General features: G+C 47.9%; 1 protein-coding gene across 1 annotated transcript in view; it reads left to right on the top strand.

Moving 5' to 3' along the window:
• Positions 1-8,965: 8,965 nt before the first annotated feature.
• FASN (fatty acid synthase) overlaps positions 8,966-14,634 on the top strand; it is a gene marked incomplete at both ends in the record, with an annotated part of 28,027 nt that continues 22,358 nt past the window's right edge. The window contains 7 exons of the mRNA XM_079544357.1: positions 8,966-9,092; positions 9,860-10,012; positions 11,285-11,458; positions 12,367-12,567; positions 12,992-13,114; positions 13,701-13,816; positions 14,022-14,156. Of these exons, the coding sequence (XP_079400483.1) occupies positions 8,966-9,092; positions 9,860-10,012; positions 11,285-11,458; positions 12,367-12,567; positions 12,992-13,114; positions 13,701-13,816; positions 14,022-14,156 (1,029 nt within the window). The remainder of the gene's footprint in view (positions 9,093-9,859; positions 10,013-11,284; positions 11,459-12,366; positions 12,568-12,991; positions 13,115-13,700; positions 13,817-14,021; positions 14,157-14,634) is intronic.

Raw genomic sequence — 14,634 nt, 5'->3', positions numbered from 1 at the left:
TTTATTTGTTGCAAGTCCCGTGTCAGCTATTCGGTTGCTTTAAAATATGTAAATGTGATCTAAATATTGCCTTGATGTTCATTTTTGTGTGTCAGGTTGGGGTGTTTGAGGTCAGAAGAGAAAACAAGTACTTTGTCCCATGCTGTCAGCCGACAAAAAGGGTTAATCTGCATAAGTGCTGAGATTATAGTCTTCACTGTTAATACAGGTTTATTTTAATTATACACGTTCAATATTGCTTGCATCATGGATTTGGAAATGCCCACTTAATACGTATGTAAATCGTTGTGCCTTTAGGCAGGGCTTCCAGGTCTTTAGGAAATATTTGTTGAGAAATCGCAGATGCGATTTAAGCTCAGCAGTGGGATGCACCAACCTGCTTGTTTTCTTACAATTAGCGACGCAACCGTTAATCCCGTGCAGCTACCTGAGCACTTACAGAACGGGGGTTGAAAAGATCACACCTTCCCCTGTATTCTTGCTCATCTTCTGCCTTCCTTTCCTTGTTCAGAGCACGAGAGAGCGTAAAATGGAACCGCTGTCCTCACACCAGACATAATATTTTCGTTCAGCAAGAGATTTCATACAGTTGAGAGCAGTGAAAAACGTTCCTCGGCAACTCTTAGAATCTTGCAGAAGTGTTGTGAGAAATAAGTCTTACAACAGATGAAACCAAAAGAAACCCGAGCGGGTTGTGATGTAATGGGGGATATCTGTGTGGTTAGGAACATTCCAGGATGCTTAAAATGTAATCAGTGTATTCTTCTCACATTCTCAGCAATGCTGAACTCCCTTGGGGTATTCCAGTGTTGAACTATGAGTAGAAGAAATGGGTACTGGGGAAGGGGAAGGGGAAGGGGAACAGAAGGGGAAGGGGAAGGGGAAGGGGAAGGGAGAGAAGGGGAGGGAGAGGAGGGGGAGGAGGGGGGGGAGAGGAGGGTGGGGAAGGGAAGGGAAGGGAAGGGAAGGGAAGGGAAGGGAAGGGAAGGGAAGGGAAGGGAAGGGAAGGGAAGGGAAGGGAAGGGAAGGGAAGGGAAGGGAAGGGAAGGGAAGGGAAGGGAAGGGAAGGGAAGGGAAGGGAAGGGAAGGGAAGGGAAGGGAAGGGAAGGGAAGGGAAGGGAAGGGAAAAACCCTTTTGAATGGATAAGTACTGCAGCAGATTGGCCTGAGAGGTTACAGAGTGTCTCTCCATGGAGATGTCTGAAAACCATCTGCCCACGGTGCTGGGCAATGCACTGCAGGCAGCCATGCACCAGGAGGGGCTGTGAGGAGTGGTCTCAGTGCCACTTAAATGAATAATGCTTCTCAGTTACAGCTAAAGGTGTGAAATCTGAACAGGATTAACAAAAGAAGAGTATTTGTTTGTTTCTTTTCCTTTTAGCACTTCTTTCCCTGTGCTGTTTGCAAACAGCCGTGCCCTCTCACACCTGCAACATGGCAGTAACCGACCTGAGAACAACCTGAACCATCATTTAGTATTTTACTTCCTGCTGAAAACACTCTGCTTTCATACCCAAATGCTACAACATCACAGTCATAAACCTAAACCTGCAGTTTACGTCACTGAGGAGTTACTGAGGCACTGTGAGAGCTGAGGGACCTCATGAGCTTTTTCCTAAATCACTGAATTGTTTGAAAACCCCATCACTGCACTCAAGGTTTGACATTGTTCACGAGCTGGAACAACACGATGCATTCCCCTGAACCAGGCCCTGAATGAGCTCTTTCTGTAGCTCAACGCAGAGCGGTTTCTAACAAGGACAAGAATTTTGGCCCAGATCACACCACAGTTTCAGCTCTCACTGGTTATTCCTACAGCACCATGTGTAAATTCCAAAGGTTTTAACAGTTGCAGGTTACACTTTATTTATTTTTTCCCCCACTGTCACATTTTTTGTGCATGGAGCTGCGCATTGCAATGAATGCTTTGCGTTTGCAGCTGGCACTGGAAGCAACGTGCTGTTAGAAAAGGAGCAGTTTGTTCCACAACCTTTGCAACAGAGCATCTGAGACTGGAAATCATGACTTACATTCCCTCCATGGCAGAGATAAGCTCATGCACTGCGTGCTTCAGAAATGCAGTTGTCATTTTCCTTGTGGGATTTGTTTGTGTTTGTTTGTTTGTTTGTTTGTTTGGGGGTGTTCTGTTTTGTTTTTCCCCTCTGTGTCACCTAGCATGCCTGGTCCTGCAGAGCTCTTCCCGGGAGGGCAAATTTAATCTATTTGGTTCCCTGAGAAACAGCTTTCCTTGAGGCAACCGTTGATACCTCTTGATTGAAACAATCTAATTTCTTGGGGAAAAGAGTTCAGCTGTTGCACATTTGTTTTAGGGTAAGTGTAAGAACACCATCTACAAGTGTAGGCCACAGAAATGCTCCCAGGGGTGGAACAGCCCTATGAGGGCAGGCTGAGGGCTGGGGCTGTACAGCATGGAGAAGGGAGGGCTCTGGGGAGAGCTGAGGGCAGCCTTCAGTCCCTAAAGGGGGCTGTAAGATGGGGACAGACTCTTCAGTGGGTCTGTTGGGATGGGACTGGGGGAAATTAATTAATCAAACTAAAAGAGGGGAGGTTTAGAATGGATATAAGGGGTTTTTACACTACAAGCAGTGAGGCAGTGGCACAGGTTGCCCAGAGAGGCGGTGGTGCCCCATCCCTGCAGACAGCCAAGGGCAGGGATGGGCTGTGAGCACTGATGGAGCTGTGGGTGTCCCTGCTCAGGGCAGGGGTGGCACCACATGGCCTTTAGGGCCCCTTCCAGCTCCAACCATCCCGCGATTCTAAGTGTGCTGAACATTAACAACAAGCATAATAACAATAAATAGGATGACAATAACACTTGGATCCTGTGGGGAGGTTGAGCTGTGCACTAAATAGAGGGGGGAAATTCTCATAGCTTTCTATTATGACCGAAATACTTCACAAATCGGTCACTGATCTAAAAACCAGATGGGAAAGAAGCGGGGAGAGGCGGCACCTCGGCTGCGACCGACTCGTGCAAAAGAAACGAGAGCCAATACAAAATGATTCCAGCTGATCAATAGAAAGGCAGAACTCGCCGGGACCCTCACAGCCCACCCGCAGCGACGCCCTGCCGGCAGGTTGGCGCCTCCCGCATCCCGCCGCTCCGCACCGCTTCTGCCGACCGAAAAGCGCAGAGATCCGCGCCGCGGCCCCTCCTCCACCGCGGCGTCAGCACGGAGCGGGGCGGCGGGCCCGGGGCGGCCCGGAGCAACACGGGGCAGCGCATCCCCGGCCGCCGCGCCCGCTGACCTGCGGTAACCTCGGCGCCGCGCTCCGCCGGGGTGAACGACCGCCGGAAAGCGGCCCAGCGCCGCTCGCTCCGCCGCCGCCGGCCTCGGCCGTCCCCTCCGCAGTCACCACATCGCCTTATCGCCTAGCAACACCCCCACGGGCTCCGCCATTGGCACGGCCGCGCCCTCGCCCACTCTTCCCCGCCTCCGCGTTGGGTGCCGGCCCGGCACTGCGCGTCCCTTTCCCTTTGTGCGCCTCCCCCAGCCCCCCTCGGTGCGAGGATCGGGGCGGCGGAGCGCTCGGGAACGGCGGAACGCGGCCGGGGGGCGGGGCTCGGCTCGGCGCCCTCCCGGGTCCGCCCCGGTGCGCTCGGGACCCCCTCCTCCTTTCCCTTCTTTTCCTCCTTTTCCTCCCCTCCCTTCCCCCTCCCTCGGAACGGCTCCGGCGGGCAGGGGCTGGCATCACCCCGGGGCCGGCTCAGGGCGGCGCTGCCCTGGCTCTCATTGGACTGCGGCGAGGAGTAAACCGTCAGCCCATGTGGCGTGGCCGCCGGAGGTGGTGGCTGCTTAAATAGCGGTGGGAGCTAGAGGGAGACAGTGAGGAGAGCGCGGAGAATCGGCCGTGCGCAGCCCGGCACCGGCGGCCGCCGCAGCGCCTGAATCCTCGCGGAGAGCCGCCCCGCCCCGCCCGGATCCTCCCGGCACGAACCTCCGCGCCACGCAGGTACCGGCGGCCGGGATCGCCGCGGCATCCGCTCCTTTCTCGGCGCCCCGCGGCCGGGCCGGCCCCGTGCGGTTCCCTCCCCCCGGAGAACGAGAAGGTTCCGCGCGGCCGCCTCGCGTCTCCCGGTTTCGTTCGTTCCCTTCGTTCCCTTTCTCCCGCGGCACAACGCGGAGGCGCCGAGGCCGCTCCCCGCCGGCGGGGCGGTGCGGTTGTGGGCCGAGCCGTGCATTGTGCTGCCGGCGCACGGCCATCTTGGCGGCGGGCTGAGAGCCTCGGAGGGCCGCGGGCGGTGAGGGCCGCTCGCCTTTCTGCCGAGAGCCGGCGGTGCGGAGCGGCGGGCGGTGCTGAGCGGACGCGGAGCGATGCGGCTGCAGGCCACGGGAGGAGCGGGGAGCGATGCGTGCGGCTCTCGGGAGGGCCGATAGCTGCAGCATCCCCGCACGCGCACTTTTTTTTTTTCTTCTTTTTTTTAATTATTATTATTTATAACCCATTGATTGTACCCCGCTCTGCTTTGGATGCTGTGATTCCATCCGGGTCGTGGTTGCTGTCTTCTCCCTTCTGTCCCCGCTCGGATTTCATTTTCCTCTCCTGGCATGGGGGAGCAACCCGCTGTACTCCTCCTGCTACAGAGCACGGGTTTTACCTGGCTCAGAGCTTTATTATAAGGAGCTGCGTTGCACCCATTTATATTAATAATTTTGAGGCTTTAGAAACGAAAGGGGGGGAAAAAAAATCTCGATCCACTGGAACAAAAGGTGAACATCCTGAGCTCTGCGCTTCGTGAGGCAAACTGGAAATCATGGCAGGCATTGGAAGGCCGCGTTTAGTGAGTGAGTTTGGAAGACAAAGGCTCTACAGGGAGAGCAGTTATAAAGAGGTATTTCCAAAAACAACGATGGCACGGTGGTGCTGGGGACTTCAGTTGGTATAACTCAGATCTGATCGCTGGGAAATCAACAGGGCTGCATTGGTTCTGTGAGTGTAACCTCACCTGCCTTTCTTGCACAGCAGTCCTGAACCCGGCTGTGTTTCCAGATAAGAAGTGCTGTTTTGAATACTAAAACGCACCGCTGCTTTGCCATTTGTCTCGTGGCCGATGGTACAGATCCTGCCTGCAAGCAGGAAGGGACAGTGAAAAGGTCTTTGTGAAGTTGAAGCTGTGATGCACAGATTGACATCAGCCCAACAAAATGAAAAGCATTCCCTGTTTGCTTCTGTTCTGTGGAGTTTTATTTTTGGAGATGGGCCTTGCAGCTCCCTACAAGAGATGCTCCTGCGAAATGGTAGTTTTAATTGTCCCTTTTGTGAATGATAATTGGAGATTAGGAAAGCTGGGCTAGGATGCAGTCAGATTTGTGAGCTAAGGTAGCAAACCTTCGGTTGCAGTCTGTGCTGAAGGAGCAGTTGGGAGATCCCAGCAGGTCAGGGCTGCCTGGAGTCAGTAGCACAGAGGTGGTGCTGAGGATTCTGTTCCACCATAGTGAAAGCAAAACAGGATTTGGGAGCTCTTCTTTCGTTGTCTCTGTGCTTTCTTCCTCCCTTCCAACAACACTCACTTAACCTCAGGTGAATGGAGGTAGAGCAGAATAAGAAAACTGTTCTCTTGGAGTTTGGTGAGTTGGGTACACGTGGGAAATTGAACTGCCCTCTCCTCTTTCCTCTCCTATAATCTCAGCTGTTGAGCCGCTAGAAACGGTGGTAACAGAATGATTCTTTTCTTCTTGGTTTAGAGTACTGGAACAGGCCCACCTTGTCAGGCAGCCAATGTGGGAGGCAGATAACCAGAGCACGAGTGTAAAATGATGAAAGCTGTTACTAGTCAATAACACCAGAAGGGATGGTTAGTTATTACTAGTCTCAAATGGAATGAGTCAGCAACGCAATATCATTGCAAGAAAAGATATTGTGTAAATCCAGTGAGGTGATAGTTTATGCCTAAATGAGGTTGCTGCTGGTACATTCAAGGCTTTGGTGTTATATCTACGAAAATCACAGGGAAAACAGGAGAAAATGGGTACTGGATGTCTGGTTGGATGCAACGAAACACAGCCTTAAGGAACCGGAGAATCCCATCTATCACTCCATCTTTCTTGGTCTCCTTCCCTGCCCCATTGCTGTTTGCCTTGCTTATCAAATGTAATGAGAATGATTCCCTAGGTATACTTCCTGATATCAGATCACCTCTAAAACAGCTGTAGAAAGAGTTTTCTTTCCCGGCACTGTCAGTGACTTCAAATACTTCAATACTTTAAAAGGGATCTACAGAGAAGAGTGAGCATTGGCTATATGGAAGCACTGGAATGTGCCATTGGGGGCAATGTCAGACGTTAACATAGCACACCTGTTCATGAAAGATGTCCAAGGACATCATGGGTAGCTGTAACATCTGATTGAATCACTGTTTAATCAAGGATTGCTTCATTCACGATTCCTTCTCTTCCCACTGGTTTTCTGCAGTAAACCACCTCAGCTGTGTGTGCTGCTGGCTCCATAACCAGGCATCTGGAGCTCTTCATCCAGTTCTCTGTGCACGTAAATCCTTACGTTGTGGCTCTTATTGTCCACTTAACCAGCTAAAATTAACTTCTTGGCCTTTATTCGGCATTTCTGATTACCACAGCATCTTATTTTTTGCTGCCTTTGGCACAGTTTTGCTCAACTGTGCTGATACCACGCTGGCAAAAAGGGCTTTGACGATCGGTTCCGCTTCTTGTCTGTGTCAGAGCAGCGCTGTGCTGGGGTTGGCCATACCTGGAGCCCTTCTGATGCTCTGGAGGCAGGGGCAATCTCAGATGTGAGGTTTCAGTCTTCTGACACACAGCTTTTCTTCCCTTAGAGATCAGCGCTTGGGAAGGTAAGGCGTAGAACCGAGCATCGCTGTGCGGCTCTTGTATCACACCTGGCCTGTGAGCTCCAGACCCATTATTTCTCTGCAGAACTGCTGGGTGCATAGCAGAGCTGTGGGCTTCTGTTGAGTCCTCCAAGCATGGTGGGGACCCCAGCAGTAGCACTGACCCAATAGAGCTTTGTGAGGGGAGAGCAGAGCAGGCTGGGCCTGGTACCGCTGGCTTTGCTTTTGGGGTGTATTTTCCCATTAAGGCCTTAAGCACTTGAGCCTTACTGTTTCCCTTCTTAAGTGAATGCTTAGTGTGGGATGGAAATTGTGTTGTCTGCAGTGTTTAACGCAAGGCTGAGAAATCCCAGATGTCCTTTGGAAAGCACTTTGGGTTTTGCTCCCAGGAGGAGTGGGCTGGGTGAGGTAACAGCTCTTCTGCCTCAGAGCGTTGCATAATTCCACAGTTACTGCACAGATCTGAATGGAGATACGTGCCGAAGGGAAGAGGAGTATGAGGGATCCCAAGGATGGTGTGTGTGTGCTGTGCTGCCGTAAAAGCTGGGTGAAGCAGAGGGCTGTGCTGTCGCCAGGCAGGTGTGATGCTGGGAGCCAGTCGAGGCCTATTTCTTGCTCAGAAAATCCAGCAGTATCTGAAAGAGGCTGTGAAAACGTTCCCAAATGAAACTGCTTGGGTTGGAAAAGCAGCTATCCATCCAAGTACTTATCTCTGAGTACCCAGTGATGCTGTTCTACAGGGGAGGAGATCGAGTGCTTTTGGGAAGAGCCCACATGGCCTGTGCAGCATGATCTGCACCAGAAACCCACATCAGGTCTTCCATCTCAAAGCATTTCCTTCAAAACTATTAAAGCAGACTTACAGCACCCAGTTTTCATTGTGATTTTTTTATTATTATTTTTTATTTTTTTTAATTTCTTAAGAATCCCACGTCAATTCTGGAGGATGTTTTCCTCTACTTAGCAGAAGGATTTAGTTAGCATTCACAATACTTCCTTATGTCTTTTGCTCATGCAACCACGCGTGTACATAGAGGAGAAAAACAGATATGCATCTCACTTGTCTACGTAGGGTCTGCTAACTATAATGTGAGCTTAACTGGAACATCAGGTTAACTCGCCTCCTTTCTGCTTAGTTAATGCTTTTTTAATGTAATGCAGAAGAAGTTGTGTGCGTTGACTGTGCTACGAGCTCTCGGTGCTGTGAGCTGGATGGGGCTCTGAGCACTGATGGAGCTGGGTGTATCCCTGCTCGCTGCAGGGAGGTTGGACCAGTTGGCCTTTAGGGGTCCCTTCCAACTCAAACCATACCGTAGATGGCTGGTTGTGCTGTGTGGAATGGTGCTTTCTTGTGTTGTAAAGGATGGGCATTCAGAATGCTTGTTCCTTGGGACTATCATAAGGTATTCCCCTATGCAGAATCCAGGTCCTTTCTGCCAACCCTTGTTTTAAAGCTGCCCTCTCTGTCCCAGGCACTTGGTTCCTCCTTCCCAGTCTCCTGAATACAGCAGCAAAGAGTTCAGTGCTCTATGAAATGTTTTGCATATAAAACTTCTCATGTCAGGTATTTAAAACAGCACTAAGCTGCATTGGAATCTTTGTGTGTTTTTCCATCTGATTTTTTTTTTTTTTTTTTTTTTTTTTTTCTTCTGTTTCCTCCACCAGGCTTTTTGATTATTGATTTTTAAGTTAGCATTTCGCTTTGGAATGATCGCAGAACTTGTTTTGCTGCTTGCAAGGTTTGCCTTGTAATTATGTATTTTACTATATGTATTTCATAATTTCCCCACCCACCTCCGCTCCAGCATGCTAATCTTTCTTCTCTGCTGACTTTACCAAAGGCAGAGCTGCTCCTTTAGAGGTAGACCTGTTCCCGTAGGAGCTGCTGGTTCTCAGGGCCCAGCACTCCTCAGTTCTCTCATCCCCACAGTCTCCACAAATCCTGCAGTCCTTTTGATTATTTGGGATATCTTTTTGTTCTGGAGGCTCCACAGGCTATTTCTGTGTGGGTGTTTCCTCCCAGCAATCCACTTGTTTGTCACAACATGTTAGGAAGGCAGGAAAGCTGTTCTTCTGCGTGAAGTCCTACAAGTCTTACTGCTTTCTCGGATCTCAGTAACAGAGAGAAGTTCGGAGATGGAAGACGTGGTGATTGCAGGCATAGCAGGAAAGCTGCCGGAATCTGAGAACTTGCAGGAGTTTTGGGAGAACCTGCTGAATGGAGTTGATATGGTCACAGAGGATGATCGGAGGTGGAAACCAGGTGAGCACTTACTGCCTTTCCTTTTGGAGCTCAGAGGAATTTGCCCATGGAAGGAAAAGATTAATCAGATGCAAAATCCTGCTAAAGAGTTATAATTAATTTCAGATATGTGACCGAAGAATCCAGGAGCAAAATGCTTCTATGGAGGTTTTAAGTAATGCATTTTATAGTCATATCCCACAGTCATGGCTAGTAAATAATATGTAGTTTGCTTCCAGGGAAAAGCATGCTTCTGGCAGAGCAGCTGTGCAGTGTGAGTCCTGGACCTGCTACTGGTAGCTGTGGCAATAAGACTTCTCTGCTCTTTTTCTGGGCTCAGAAGTAGCTGGGGGACTCCATGTCTGTGACTTGTGGCTTCTTAAAACGTTCTTTTCTGTCTGATTATCCTTCTGAATTCAAGCCAGTGATATGCAGAAGTGAAAGGTAGCTTTTGTTTTTATTCTAACTGGAACCACTGAGTCAGTCTGTGTGCTTGGCACATCTTATAAAGTTCAGATGCTTAGTATCAGACAGGTACCTTTTGCTGCCATATCCAGAACAGTCTTTAAAAATCACAATTGTTTTTGTTATTGCAGCGTTTGAATTTCCAGATGAGATTAAGAGAGACAAGTAGATAGGTTTTGTGCAGCACTCCAAGTGCTGCAGTTGGAAAGTAATGTTTCATGTGTAATTGAGAATCAGCTGTGGTCATCCTGTGCTCTGTCTCAGCTGGTAGCTGCCTCTAAACTGATGCAATCTGTGATATGGTGTCAAATTTTTCTTCTCAGGAATTTATGGACTGCCCAAAAGAAATGGAAAGCTCAAGGACATAAAAAAATTTGATGCCTCCTTCTTTGGAGTCCACCCCAAACAAGCTCATACAATGGATCCTCAGCTTCGCTTGTTGTTGGAAGTTTCTTATGAAGCTATTTTGGATGGAGGTGAGCTATGGATGGATGGCTGAAGAGGGAAATGTCTGCTGTATTGCTTCCAGGCAGCAGACATGCACCTGTGTGATCACTAATGAGAGAGCCCTCACAATAGACAGGAGACCAAAGAGCTGGTACAAGGGTTAGAACAAAAGCCATTTTCTCCAGAGCTTGAACTAGGAAATCTGCATTGACTGCCAGAAAATCTCCACTGGTCTCACACAGTGGAACCATTACTACAGAAACATTTGAACAGTAACAGCATGAGAGCTTTTTGTATATTGATGTCCCTACACTCTGGCTTTACTGTAATATTCTGTAACAGATCCCTGCTCAGGCTCAGGAATAACTGTAGGGCAGAGGAAAGATGACTCCCTGAGAATTCTTATCCCTGGTCTGCAGAAGGTATGGTGGAGATCCTACTTCCAGAAGCAGGAACCTCCTTTCTCTCACTTAAAGCCTTACGTTTTTTAGTTACGTGCCCACACAGCCATGAAGTTATTTCTTTGTGTTAATTAATTTCATGTCTGAATATAAGAAGACATGGAAAAAGTTGTAACTGGCTCACCATTAACAACAAATTAGCACTTCCTGCTCTGCTGCTGAGCCTCAGTCCCAAGGCTTGAATAATCTGCTTGTCTCCAGAACTCCTACAGCACAAGGAAGGAACAGCAGAGAATAGTGCAAGTTGAGTTTTCTGTGCAGTTTTTTAGAGCATAGTTATTTCTTGTTCCAACTTGTTGGCTTTTGTGCCCAGGAATTTTTCTTTTCTTTCTTATACTTCATATCTGGGCTTTACTTGTGTACAGAGTGAGGTATTGTATGCTCAAGACATCCCATGTGCTGCAGCTTTCTAACTTTCTGTCTGCTTTTCTTCATGCTAGAAGTTTGATTTTTAGCTATCTGATTTCATAGTTGTGCACTTCTACATAAGACTCTAGCCATGCCCATCTAAGTTGAAAAGCTGTCTATCTCTTATACACACGTGTCTGTGTTTCTGTGTGTATTTACACATACAGAGCACGGTAAGTTTTGGGCAATAGCAGAGTTCTGGTGAACTGTTGTAAGAAAAACAGCTTGAACAAGCAGGAGCTCTGCAGAAGATCTGTTACTGAAGCAGGTAGAAAGGCACCTATGAGCAAGAGAGCAATGCTGCAGGCCTGCCTGAAAGGGACAGTATAAAGCTGTGTTTCGTTGCTTGGTGCCACCTGTACCTGATGCTTTCCTGGTTTTCCTCTCATGATGAGTTTGTCAGCTGTAACCTACTTTCCAATATCCCTGCAGGCATTAATCCAACTGCCCTCCGTGGCACAGACACGGGTGTATGGATTGGTGCAAGTGGCTCAGAAGCTGCTGAAGCCCTTAGCCAAGATCCAGAAGAGCTTTTGGGATACAGTATGACTGGCTGCCAGCGTGCCATGCTTGCCAACAGGATTTCGTACTTCTATGATTTTACAGGTAAGTGCCCCCAGACCTGTCAATACTTGCTGATCAGCAGTGCAATTTCAGCATGGTTGTACAACTGTTTCTCTGGGGGAGTGGCAGGGATATGGTGACAGAGATTCCTTTAGGATGAGAAGCCAGCCTGCAACTGCTGTAAAGTGGCATGTGAGTAGTGAAAACTGTGATGTAACTGTGTGTTGAGAACCATCATGAGGCTTTGTGCTTCAGCTGTTGAAGATGGCTGTAGCTGGGATTCATCTGAAAGATCTCAGGAGATCTTTTATCTGCCTTTAGGCTGCTATTTGCTATTGAACTGTAGAAGTCAGCAAGCCCAGAGGCAAACTGGCTGGAACAGGTGACTCTTTTTGAATGAAGTGAGAGAAATGGGGGAGGCACCAGCCTGAAATTGACTAAAGGTATAAGTGTGGCTTGAATTGTGTCTGGATTTGAAGACAGGGATGGGAATCACTCCAGAGAGCAGAGATCATGGCAAGAATAGCATGAGGAAGGAGGAGTGATTTATTTTTATTATTATTATTATTATTTATTTTTTTTCCCACTGCTGTGAGTAGGGAAGGGGTGTTATTTGCCTACATGATGCTGTCACATCTTTTTAGTTGATGGAGATGAAGAAGAACATTTGAAAGGTATCCCTAAAGCCAAACTGTGTGGGTTTGTTGTATTTATTTTTTTTTTAATCTCCTACAAATCTCTTACTAACTGGCAAGCAGGAGAAGTGGTAAATCTTGTCCCCTGGTTTATAAAGATTATCTGTAATGTTCTGGTTACTTAATATTTTTTTAATGCACTTGTCCTGCGATCCTATCCTGCAGTCTTTGGAGATTAATTCTAGAAAACTAGCAGTATATTTAAACAAACAAACAAACAACAACCACCCTTTTCCTCCCTCTTTATTTCCTAAGGACCAAGCTTAACTATCGACACAGCCTGCTCCTCCAGTCTCATGGCTCTAGAAAATGCTTATAAAGCAATTCGTCACGGGCAGTGCAGTGCAGCCCTGGTAGGAGGGGTCAACATTCTGCTGAAGCCCAACACTTCTGTGCAGTTCATGAAGCTGGGCATGCTTAGTCCTGATGGTGCCTGCAAGGCTTTTGATGTTTCAGGTAAGGCATTACCATGGAGAATTACCTTGCAGTAGGAGATGAACTTATTGCTGGGTCTGTGATGTAATGCTGTAGTAACAGTGCAGGTAACTCGTCCAGTTGTTCTTAGGTGCTCAGCTTGGGACGTGAATGGGCATTATCTGTGTTGCATGCTCCCTTAAGCCTAGAAAATTACCTGTGGGAAAGAAATTGTATGATTTATTTCTGTGCCGGGGGGAGAGAGTTTCCATCCGGAGATGGAGGCTTTCTTTCATCACTTGTGATGAGAGGTGGACATTAATCTAGGACATAATTCTTTAAGCAAACACATCTATTGTATTCAAAAGCAATGTACTTGAAGCAGTAGGTCAGAAGCGAAGTGACCTTAGTGTGCGGTGGCTTTGATGCTGAACAGACTCGTGACATGTTCTGTCCCTGTTCTCAGGAAATGGATATTGTCGCTCTGAAGCTGTTGTTGTTGTGCTCTTGACCAAGAAATCCATGGCTAAACGCATCTATGCCACCATAGTGAATGCTGGGAGTAACACTGATGGCTTTAAGGAGCAGGGTAAGTCTTCGTCTCTGAAAAGTGAGGTACCTGCAGAGCTGTTGAGTCTGCAGTCTCTCATCAAAAAAGGGATACTGTGGGTTTTCTGTTCATTAGATGTGGGTGTTCTTAATTTGCTTGGATTTTTTGTTTGTTTTCAACTTTGATAATACAAAGTTCAGGACCCTATTTGGGAAAGGAATGAAAGTGGTGAGTAACAGGAGAGTTCTGTTGCTGGCATAGTCTTCCTCAGGGTATATCTGACCAGATAGTAGAAATATAAGTACTGTGACTGGAAGGCTCTTTTTGTGCTACTGTCCTGTTTCTCTCACTCCTGGAGATGCCAAGTCTCACAAGTGTTGCTCACCATAAACACAGCATATTCTGTTGACTGGTATCTTCCTGTGGTGCTCTTAAGTCATTGGTTTAGTTCAATTTCTGGTTCTTTGGCTCTTATTCCAAAGGGTCCAAGGGGCTGCCTGTGTTTGTTGCAAAGCCTTGGAAAAAAATGTCGCTTTCTTCTGTAGCTCCAACCTTTTGAATGGTGCTGAGTCAGAACAGGGAGCTTCTGGTGGGGGAGAGGAATTGATGATGGTTTTGGTCCTAGGTGTGACATTCCCATCTGGAGAGATGCAGCAGCAGCTGGTTGGTTCTCTGTACAGAGAATGTGGTATCAAGCCTGGAGATGTGGAGTATGTTGAAGCTCATGGGACGGGCACCAAGGTCAGCATGGGCTTTTTGGTTTTGGGGTCTTTCTTCCCCTGCATCTCTTACCACGCTTTCCCATGAGATTATTCTTTTCTTCTTTCAAAGTGAAGATGAAGGACTTGCACTTCTTTCTTTTACTTCTGGATTTTACAGACTTCTTAGATTTTTCTTTTCTGCTGTGTTCTGAAAGTATTAATTGTTCTGATTGTTTTCTTGTTAGGTTGGAGATCCGCAGGAAGTAAATGGCATTGTAAATGTCTTCTGCCAGTGTGAGAGAGAGCCTCTGTTAATTGGATCAACCAAGTCAAACATGGGTCATCCAGAGCCAGCTTCTGGGCTTGCTGCATTAGCCAAGGTAACAACACATGGCTGGTGAGGGAAAGCACGGAGGGCTAAAGGACTTAGGTGGGAAGTTGCCATAAGCAAAGATAAAAGTTTGGGGTTTTCAGTGCCAAAAGAATAGCTAATCCTTTGGGCTGTTTGTCTCCTCCAACTCTTGTGTTGGTGAGGAGCCAAGTGGGATAAGGCTACCAGCTTGAATAACTGATTGCCACCAACCAACCTACTAACTGCTGCTGAAAGCAGACAGTCATCTCTCAGCCATGGCTGCCAAACTGCTTAGCAGAGAGCTAGCTACTGTCCCTGCTTGTTTGATAGCTTTTTATTGACAGCAGTGTTATCTGAAAGAGGAGAAAGAAGATAAGATATTTTTAGCAGCCAGGCAAGACTTTAAAGCAAGACTAGCGTAGCTTTCCAGTTAGGAAGGATCTGTAAGCTAAGCTTAAAACCACTTACTTTAAGGCATGGCCTTAAAACTTGCCTAGGTGAAGTAG

The sequence above is a fragment of the Tetrao urogallus genome, assembly GCF_951394365.1.
Source record: "Tetrao urogallus genome assembly, chromosome: 18".
NCBI classification, from domain to species: domain Eukaryota; kingdom Metazoa; phylum Chordata; class Aves; order Galliformes; family Phasianidae; genus Tetrao; species Tetrao urogallus.
This window is presented reverse-complemented; position numbering and strand designations above follow the sequence as displayed.